The 10,741-nt window shown below is 48.5% G+C and overlaps 1 protein-coding gene across 1 annotated transcript; it reads right to left on the bottom strand.

The window, feature by feature from the left end:
• Positions 1-6,705: 6,705 nt before the first annotated feature.
• On the bottom strand, positions 6,706-10,249 carry NFKBIA (NFKB inhibitor alpha). Its single transcript, XM_003791968.3, has 6 exons — positions 9,823-10,249; positions 9,143-9,251; positions 8,612-8,822; positions 8,237-8,325; positions 7,856-8,116; positions 6,706-7,267 (listed from the first exon to the last, which is right to left on the bottom strand). Exons 1-6 carry the CDS (start codon positions 10,047-10,049, stop codon positions 7,220-7,222), a joined length of 945 nt encoding a protein of 314 aa, XP_003792016.1. The 5' UTR covers positions 10,050-10,249; the 3' UTR covers positions 6,706-7,219.
• Positions 10,250-10,741: the final 492 nt, after the last annotated feature.

The raw sequence follows: 10,741 nt of genomic DNA, 5'->3' as shown, positions 1-10,741 counted from the left end.
CTGGGACCACAGGCGCCCGCCACAACACCTGGCTATTTTTTGGTTGCAGCCATCATTGTTGTTTGGCGGCCCCGGCTGAATTCAAACCCGCCACCTTAGGTGTATGTGGCTGGTGCCTTAGCCGCTTGAGCCACAGGCGCTGAGCCCCAAATCATTTTCAATATAATATCTGTCTCTCAGGTAAACTTAATATGCAAAGAGACATTACCTGTATTCTTTATTGCCCCCTCCCCTTTAAAATAAGGGTTTATAAACTTCTGGACCCCTCACAGGGCAATCACTCTGTTATCCTCTCCTGCTCACTATAAGTTAATCTGCCTTAACTGTGAGTTGATCTTTCAGCAAACCTTCCATAGGTGAAGGAGAAGTGACCCCTCAGCCCCACACCTGCAGTCACTTTTGTTAGTGGGCATTCCTATAGATGCTTGAAAGCTTAGGTTAGGAACTTAGACCTGGAGGCTATCTGAGCCTGGCCCTTCCATCTGCTGGCTGTGTAACCTGGCCAAGTTTCTTTCTTTCTTTTTGAGACAGAGCCTCAAGCTGTCATCCTGGATAGAGTGTCGTGGCATCATAGCTCAGAGCAACCTCCAACTCCTGGGCTCAAGTGATTCTCCTGCCTCCACCTCCCAAGTAGCTGGGACTACAGGCGCCCGCCACCCTGGCTTCTTTTTGGTTGTAGCCAACCCAGGCTGGATTCAAACCTGCCACCTTCGGTATATGTGGCTGGCGCCTTAGCTACCTGAGCCACAGGCACCAAGCCCTGGCCAAGTTTCTTAACTTTGCCAGGCTTCTAGGTATGTCCTTATTAAAAAGATGAAAACAGTAATAGCACCTACCTCATAGTGCAGCTAGAATTTCTCTCCACCAGGTCCTTGGTCCCAGAGACTTGAAGAATGAATCCACAGACCATGGAGTAAGCAAAAGGACAGAATTTCTTGATGGATAAGTAGATAAGGGGGAAAGAAAGTAAATGCTTTTTTTTGAGACTCTGTCTCACTTTGTTGCCATCAGTAGAGTGACATGTCATCGCTCACAGCAACCTCAAACTCTTGGGCTCAAGTGATTCACTTGCCTCAGACCCCAAGTAGTTGGGACTACAGGTGTCCGTTACAATGCCTGCTTTTTTTTTTTTTTAGAAATGGGTTCTTGCTGTTCCTCTGGCTGCTCTCAAACCTGTGAGCTCAGGCAATCCACCCAGCTTGGCCTCCCAGAGTGCTAGGATTACAGGTGTGAGCCACAGCACCTGGCCAAAAGTCAAAGCTTTCCACAAGCCAAACTCGGGCTCCAAGTGGGCCGCCCACCTCAGCCTTCTGTCTAGGGCAGCAGTTCTCAACCTGTGGGTCGCGACCCCTTTGGGGGGTCAAACGACCCTTTCACAGGGGTTGACTAATATCAGATATTTACATTACGATTCATAACAGTAGCAAAAACTACAGTTATGAAGTAGCAATGAAAATAATTTTATGGTTGTGTGTCACCACAACATGAGGAACTGTATTAAAGGGTCACGGCATTAGAAAGGTTGAGAACCACTGGTCTCAGGGGTTATAGGTTGCTTTTCCTATTCTGTGGCAGGGAGTTTTGGGGAGATGGGATGTATGTCTGGAATATGTCACAACTGTTTGGTGCTAGGAGCTTGGGCAGAAGTTAATTTTAAAACTGCCACAGTGCAAAGGAATATGGTCTCACCTGAGGTGTGCTTCTCTGCTCTGGGCAAAGCAGCCCAGATGAGATACCAGTCAGGCTGCTTTATGAGCTGGTTTGTCCAGAGAATGCAGCCTGCAGAGAGCCTGTTTGTGCCTAGAGATGGGGTCTGTGATGAGACGGATTTCTGAGCCATTTAGGCCTAGAAAAATGGGGGGGGGGGTGTCCCTGTCCAAACTTAAGCAGGGCAACCCTGTAGAAATGGAGGGGTTTGAGGATTAAAGGATTTATAGACCACTTAGAATAGCATCTGGTACATAGTAAACATTATATATGGGCTTCATAAACTAAAAGTAAAAATATCCTATTATTTATTCCATAATATGTATTGTTATAGATCAGTTGAATAACATTGTAAGATATTGTGGAAAATAAAAATATGGCATTACATGGTTTTTAAAACTAATTTTTATACACCTACATTTTTTCCACATAGGCTATACTCAATATGTTTAAAAAAATATATTACATGAGGGCAATATTACAGAGAAAGTTATTCTTAAGGTTTTCCCTGATGTATTTTGGTCACCTGCTTGTGAAACCTTTGCATATTCTAGTAGGGACAATGGGGACTTTGTCATAGGGTGGGAAGCAGCTATGCCTTTACTCCTGTCAGTTCTGACGTCTCATCAGGGCCTGTCCAGCAGGCTGTGTCGTAGCAAAGGTGTAAGTAAGTTCATTTTAGAACAAATCTTTCATCTTAATCAGCAAACTATCCTTGCAAATATATTAGCTACTCTCTTGGAGCCCAAATAATTGTACTTTGGCATCAGCTACCTCCCTGGCCCCTTACTTGGCTCAATGGCAGGTCCATTAACTCACCTTGTACCTATTTTAATGTCAGGTGCAGGAACTAGCTCTACTTTTCATAAGACCTAATGTGCTTGTCCCAGGTTGCAATGGTCCCCAGGGAGATACAGAGAGAGTTATATAGGGCCTAGTTCTTTAAAATCCAATATCAAACCAATAGCACTTTGGGAACAAGTTAGAAATGTAGACTCTCAGGCCAGCCTCAAATGGATTCAGTCAGAACCTACGTTTCAACAAGATCACCAGGCAACTAGGGCCAGGCACGGTGGTTCACACCTGTAATCCTAGCACTTGGTGAGGCTGAGGCAGGTGGATTACTTGATTTCAGGAGTTTGAGATCAGCCTAAGCAAGAGCGAGACCTCATCTCTCTCTCTGTTTTTCTGAGACAGCATCTCACTTTGTAGCCCCTGGTGTGCTGTGGTGTCATAGCTCACAGCAACCTCAAACTCTTGGGCTCAAGTGATTCTCTTGCCTCAGCCTCCCAAGTAGCTGGGACTACAGGCACCCACCACAATGCCCGTTTATTTTTAGAGTCAAGGTCTCACTCTGGCTCAGGCTGGTCTCGAACCTGTGAACTCAGGAAATCCACCCACCTTAGCCTCCCAGAGTGCTAGGATTACATGCATGAGCTACCACACCTGGCCTAAGACCCAGTCTCTAAAAATAGCCAATTGTTGTGGAAGATGCCTGTAGTCCCAGCTAGTAAAGAGGCTGAGGCAAGAGAATCACTTAAGCCCAAGAGTTTGAGGTTGCTGTGAGCTATAACACCATAACACTCTACTGAAGGTAACAAAGTGAGACTCTGTTTTAAAAAAAACAAAACAAAACAAAAGTGATCTCTAAGCAACTAAAGCTAGGTAGCTAGGTAAAAACAGCTCTCCTGGGTAAGGAGGACAAGGGCAGTGCCCCAGGCTGCCATCTCGGTGCTGCCCATCTTAATTTTGTCCCAAGTGATTGCTCATACCTGGAGAAAAGGGATCACTCTACCAATCTACCCATCAGAACTGAATGTGCCAACTGCAAAAGAACATAGAAGACTCTCTAGCCTAACAACAGGTACAACAGGGTCGTGAGGTGAACTAGAACAGCTTAAGACTAATTATCATGTCTCACCCACCTCCCTCCCCATTCCCCTTCCTCCCCCCACCAGAAAGCCTCATGGGAGTGAGAGTCTGGTTCCAGGATGACTTCTGCACCACAAGATAGGCCTGATGCAGGCCAAGAACTCCCAGCTGTGACCTTTGCCTCTTTGCCTACTTGCCCTGGCAATGGAGGCCCATTCACTGTCTATGGCAAACGCATCTTGTTTCTTACTCTGTAATCCTATCTTTCTCTTCCTTAGTAAATTTTGTTTCATGCTTATCTTACTTTGTCTGATCATTTTTGACCAAGAGCACTCTAGGAACCGAGGACCCAAGCAGCTGCCTGAAACCCTGACAATCTGGGGGAAATGGGTGGGGTGGGAAGACCCATGTCACAGACAGGTCCAACTGTTACCACTTAATCACTTCTAGGAGCAGTTGACTTTTCAATGCAAATCCCCCCAACCCCAGGACCCAGCCTTGGCATTTCCAGGCCTCAGAGGAAGGTCTTCAAATTGCTCAGACTAGGGTTTGTTACCTCTTTAAAGAAAAACCCTTCATCTGGGAGCACTTGGTAACGTGATCTACAGAGGACACTTCTCCTGATGGATGAGGCAGGAGAAGGAAGTTGCTGACATGACTTTTTGTTTCCCCTTTGCATCACTCACTTCCCTCTTCCCAAGGCTGCCTTACTTCTACCTGTCCTGACAGGATCTTTAGCTTCTCGCACAAAGAGTGTCAAAGAAGGCTCTAGGTCTCCTGAACTGCTTTCTTTGAAAGTTTTGTTAATGTTTGCTTAGAAATTTGCAGAGCCAGCCAGGCACGGTGGCTCACGCCTGGAATCCTAGCCCTCTGGGAGACCGAGGCAGGTGGATCGCCTGAGCTCACGAGTTCGAGACCAGCCTGAGCCAGAGTGAGACCCTGGCCTTAAAAATAAACAGGCATCGTGGTGGGTGCCTGTAGTCCCAGCTACTCAGGAGGCTGAGGAAAGAGAATCATCCAAGCCCAGGAGTTTGAGGTTGCTGTGAGCTATGACGCCATGACACTATTAAGGGCAACAAAGTTAGACTCTTTCTAAAAAATAAAATAAAATAAATTCGTAGATACATTGTATAGATTAGACTGTTTCCATTCTGGAATTTTACTTTAGGAAACTCCAGGCAACTGGCAGACAGAAAGAAAATAGATTTAAAATAAAAAGAAAAGAAAGATGTGAAATGGGAGAACTGGAGGTGAAGGAACTGAGCCAGCTACCTGGATATTCACGCAGGCTACAGTCCACCTGAGGGTTGAGGTCCTAAAAAGAAAAGCTGAAGCCTGGAAGGGTGGGAGGCTGGGCCCAAGTGCATGAGAAGAGGATCTTCCCTGTGTGACCATGGGGGTCAATGCCCCTACACAAGAGCTGATGGCTAAAGAGCTGAGAGGTGGGCCACAGAACTGGAGTGTACAGGTGAACTGGCACAAATGTAACACCTTTGTAGGGGGATTAAGCGCCATCATTCCAAAATTGGTGTGTCAAATTTCCACCTTTGTTCTTTTGGGTATGGGGGTGTGGCTTTCTCCCCTACTCCCATCCTACCTCTTCCCCTTATCAACCAAGAGATAAACCTCTTCGACCTAATTCATGTGTTAGAATTCAGTGGTTCTCAACCTGTGGGTTGCAACCCACAGGAACTGTATTAAAGGGCCATGGCATTAGGAAGGTTGAGAACCACTGTGTTAGATCATTCAACACCTGTGTCCAGGTGCTCTAGGGTGGATGAGGAGTTTTTGTGAAGTGCTGGGCACTTTGGCAAAGAGCAAGGCTGGGAAGGGGGGCAGAGCTGGCTCTGGCCAGTCTGTAGTTAATGCTCTTTGTATATGAAAGACTCAGTGTTGGCTCCTGTTTGGTCTAAGAGGAAGGCAACCATCATGTTCATTTGACTCTGACAATATTGTGGACCAGGAAAGGGATAACATAAGGTAATAGTGTAATGTTTTCCTAGGTGTAAGCCACGTACAAGAATTCCATTTGCACACCATTCTGCATTTTCTAGAATGCCATAAACTTTTTCTTCTAGGGAAGAGATATGTATCTACGGCCAAGTTTTACAAGTTACTAATTTCTCTCAAAATTTGCTTCTGTGGGCGGCTCCTGTGGCTCAAAAGGGTAGGGCGCTGGTCCCATATGCTGGAGATGGCAGGTTCAAACCCAGGCTCGGCCAAAAAAAAAAAAAGGCAAAAATAAATAAATAAAGCTTATCTTAAAAAAAAAATTTGCTTCTGTATAATCATTCAGTATAATCAGTTCACTAATGGAACTACTGAAAACTCTTCAAGTCTTTAATATCACTTGGATACCATAGCTGGGAACAAAATAGGCAGATTTAGAGATGGGATGCATTTCAAAGATGTTTAAGCACCTGAAATATGAATGTATTAAGTTACTACCCAGCTCTCCTGCAAGGTGACCCTGGACAGGACATTCTCTCTGGACTTGTTTCTCCCCATATGAAATATAGGGTGTTGTGTAATAGTTTTTCTTTTTCTTTAGCACTATGTGCCTGGCACTCAGACAGTACATTACATGGATTGTCTCATGCAATATTCACAAACCAGTTAGTAAACGAGAAAACTAAGGCTGAAGTGAACACCTGCTAACAAATGTCAGTGCAGTCCCATTTCTGAGCCCATGGCATTAGGAATTTGCTGGATTACAGGTGAGATAATTTCCTAGCTCTGTAAGATGTGAATTCATCTTATTCTACTTGGCCAAAATAATTTCCTAAAACGAAAAGTCAAGAGTCCTACAACAGTTTAGATCAAGGGGATGACTGACAGTAACAATGGAGAGCCTTCCAGCCACAGACCAAGCAGCTTCTGCCAGCACAAGCTGGAGACTGGCATTTCCTACCATGCTCACAACAGCCTCCCTCCCACACATTGGGCCCAGGGGCTGCCTGCACAGTTTCGCTGGAGGCTGGGTACACTGTGTGAGAAGTTGTTCTTCAAAGAGTTCCCTGGCCAGCTGTGATAAGACCTCCCCCACGCCTCTCCGCCTCCACTTTCATTGACAGAATGGCTCTCAGGAGTCCCATGGCAGCTCAAAGGAAAAGATCAGGACAACTGTTCGTAAAAACCTGTTTAATAAATATACATCTTAGAAGTACCAAAATAATTACCAACAAAATACACTATGTACACTATTTATAGGTGGGCAACACAAACCTTCACAGGTCAGCAACTTCTCCCCCCATGTCACTGACCGGTTTGACAACACACCTGGCTGTTACATGCCACAGGATACAACAGGGGGCAGCCACCAAATCCATGGTGGTTCCATGACAAGCATAATAAATAAAATGTGGTCCTTTCACCAAATATGGATAACTTCCCAAAACCCCGTAAGGGTAAACTTTAAAAGAGGTTGGCTTCATAATGATCCTTCTTGTCCCCCAAAGTTCACAAAAATAACCAAATGAAGGCCGATCCACCATAGTGAAATGTTTCAGGCCAGGCGGTGTGCAATGTGGTTGTCAGTATACCCTTCAATTTCTTTTTTCTTTTTTCCTTTTTTTTTTTAGAAAAATAAAACTCTTTCTGTACAAATATACAAGTCCATGTTCTTTTAGACCCTTTCCACTCATAATTTCAGGCGCTGGCCTCCAAACACACAGTCGTCATAGGGCAGCTAAAAACAAGAAGAAAAAAAGACATGTTAAATTTCCAGAGCTTTGCCAAGGTCATTGGGATGATAAGGAAGCTGCTATTGGAAATAACTCAAGTGTTCTTGGGCTCCATTCTCTATAATCCAAATATAACGAACTTTACAGGACAAGGAAGTTTTCCTTTAATGTTCTCCTCATTAAAAAAAAAGGTAAGCTATAAAAAAGCAAACAAAAACCCCTATACTTTTAGGATACTGGTTATGTATACTCAAGTTTGAGAACTTTATTATATTGCTACCCCTATGATAAAGAATTGCTCTAGAGCAGCAGTTCTCAACCTGTGGGTCGCGACCCCCTTATAACAATGAAAATACATTCTGCAGGTCAGATATTTACATTACAATTCATAATAGTAGCAAACTTACAGTTACGAAGTAGCGACGAAAATAATTTTACGGTTGGGGTCACCACAACATGAGGAACTGTATTAAAGGGTCGCGCGGCATTAGAAAGGTTGAGAACCACTGCTCTAGAGGCCTTGGGAGGGTGGAGGGAAAATGGCTATCCTCATTTTTTTTTGCAGAGTGTTGAAGAAGTTAATACAAACTCACCTCATCCTCTGTGAACTCAGACTCTGTGTCATAGCTTTCCTCATCCTCACTCTCTGGCAGCATCTGAAGGTTTTCTAGGGTCAGCTGGCCCAGCTGCTGCTGTATCCGGGTGCTTGGGCGGCCCCAGGTGAGCTGGTAGGGGGAATAGCCCTGGTAGGTAACTCTGTTGACATCAGCCCCACACTTCAATAGGAGTGACACCAGGTCAGGGTTCTGCAGGTCCACTGCAAGGTGGAGGGCAGTCCGGCCATTACAGGGTTCCTGAAACCAAAAGGAAGTTGACATGCTCAGGCTGAGTTTGGAATTTCTTATACCAAGAGTATGTCAAATATGATTGAGAAGGAACTTGACTCACTCTCTCTGGAAGCAGGAAGCACTTACCTGAGCATTGACATCAGCACCCAAAGACACCAAAAGCTCCACGATGCCCAGGTAGCCATGGATAGAGGCTAAATGCAGACACGTGTGGCCTAGAAGAACAACAGGAAAAAAGTATAACCACCTGTTTCAACCCTCACACCTGAAACAGAACTTTTCACCCATTCTTTTATTGAACACATAGTCATTTCTTCCGAATTTTAAGAACCCAAAATCTGGGTTCTGAATAAACTTTATAAAGGCATCAAATAGGCATTTTGCATACACATTTTTTCAACCCTGTCACACATTGGGAGTTTAAGTTCTTGCCTAGACTTAAGTCAACCCATCTCCCCCTTCTCCATGTCCCCTACACTCTGATGTGCAAGGCAGACATACCATTGTAGTTGGTGGCCTGCAGGATGGAGTGCAGGTGTTGGGAGGTGCAGGTCTGAGTCAGGACTCCCACACTGGCCAGGCAGCCTTGCTCACAGGCAAGGTGTAGGGGGGTATTTCCTCGAAAGTCTCGAAGTTCAGGATCACAGCCAGCTTCCAGAAGTGCCTCAGCAATTTCAGGCTGCTTGGTGATCACAGCCAAGTGGAGTGGAGTCTACAGACGGAAGGGGGAACAGAGGAGAATAAGCCACAGACCAAGCACACAATCAAGAGCCCCCTGGTCCCTAAACATCTCCTGGTTATGGGCACTGCTCCTCCCACACAGGTACAGGGGGCTGGCAGATAAGGGGACTCCAGATGGGTCATAAAGACTTCACCAAATCAGTGGAACTTTCTTGACTCTCTGGGATGTTGGCTGATTTGAATGTAAAGGGGGAGGGCCGATAACAATAAGTGGCCAGTGACAGCTTAGAAAGGGTCTGGGGGCCTATATCCATCCCAGTGTAGAAAGCGCAGAGGGCAAGGCTGCCGCACCTGCTGCAGGTTGTTCTGGAAGTTGAGGAAGGCCAGGTCTCCCTTCACTTGGCGAATCACTTCCATGGTCAGTGTCTTTTCTTCATGGATGATGGCCAAGTGCAGGAACCTGAGGGGAAAAGAGGGAAAAACCCCACGGGGTGGTGAGTGCACTGAGTGGGGCCAGGGAGGCGCGGGCTGCGGGGGATTGCGCAAGGCCGGGGTTTCTGCAGGCCGAGGCCGCGGTGTTTTCCGCGAGGTTATTATGAGCTGAGTGTTCCTGGCAGGCGCCCAGGGACTTTCCGGGCCCCTCCTAGTCGCGGGCGCCGGCCGGGCCGCCCCGCCCCCCGCCGCTCGGAACGCCCTGTACTTCCCCTGCCGGCCGCGCGGCGCCGGCGGCGGCCCAGAAACTCCCGCCCCCCCTTATGCAACCCGGGACTTCGCGTCCCAGCCGCCGCCCCGCCCCCGGCCGGAGCACCAGGCCTGGGGGAGATAGGGGGATGCATGGCAACCGCTGCGGCCGGAACCGAGGGGTGCCCGGCCGCGGCCGCCTGAGCGCGACAACCCCATCCCGCGCGCGGCCCCGCGGCCCCGCGCGCCGGCCGGGCTGCAGCGCGGATCCCCGCGGCTCGGCCTGCAGGCCCGGCGCCCGCACCCGACCCTTCCCCTCGCTCCCCGCCACCCGGGCCCGTGACACTTACGAGTCTCCGTCCTCGGTGAGCTGCTGCTTCCAGGGCTCGGCGCCGCGCGGAGCCTCCTGCGGCTCCAGGCGAATCTCCCGCAGCTCCCTGACCATCTGCTCATAGTCCTCGTCCTTCATGGAGTCCAGGCCGCTGTCGTGGCGGTCGTCTAGCAGTCGCTCCTTCTTCAGCCCATCCCGGGCCCCCTCCATGGCCCACTCCGGGGCGTGCTCGACCGGCTGAAACATGGCGCGGTGCGGGCTGCGGGCGCTGCTCCGGGTGCGCTCGGCCCTGGGCTGCTGGCGGCGGCGGTGGTGGCGCTGGCGGGACGGCTGGCTTGCGCTGCTGTGGGCTCGGCAGCGCCGCCGCGGCGCCCTATAAGCCCTGGCCGGGGATTTCTCTGGGCGGGGTCAGGCGCGGGGAATTTCCAAGCCAGTCAGACCAGAAAAGAGAACTTGCCTCGTCCTCTGCTAGGGGGAAAAAGAAGCCTAAACTCTTGAGCTGGGGCTCATCAGAGAAACTCCCTGCGATGAGCCACTGGGGTCATGTACAGTGAACTTTTTGATGAACACCGAGTGGCTGGAAAGTCCTTCCGACGAGGCCCCCTCCTCCAGGGTACTTCCCTGCAGCCTGCGCTCAGTAATCCTATCCCTCTGCTGGCAACCTGCATTCCCTGGGGTTTCCCACGATCGATTTGATTTGGGGTCGTCGGCTGCTGAGATCCCAAGACCTACCTGATGGGCGGTTCCTCTTTGGGGTTTGCCAACCTGCCGGTCCTTTCCGTTTTTTGATCTTTTGAAAACGCAAAAGTGGAAATGATGGCTGGGTGTAGGGATTTGCTTTCCCCAGACTTCTGTCTGAAGGGAAGGACGTGCTGGGGGTTAGAAGGTCGCAGGCCACTACTGTTTCTGCCGATATACGAACCAGGCTTTCTGCAGTG

This window comes from Otolemur garnettii, unplaced genomic scaffold (genome assembly GCF_000181295.1).
Source record: "Otolemur garnettii isolate 467f Iridium unplaced genomic scaffold, OtoGar3 scaffold00052, whole genome shotgun sequence".
NCBI classification, from domain to species: domain Eukaryota; kingdom Metazoa; phylum Chordata; class Mammalia; order Primates; family Galagidae; genus Otolemur; species Otolemur garnettii.
Note: the sequence above shows the minus strand (reverse complement) of the source record. Positions and strands in the feature narration are given on the sequence as shown.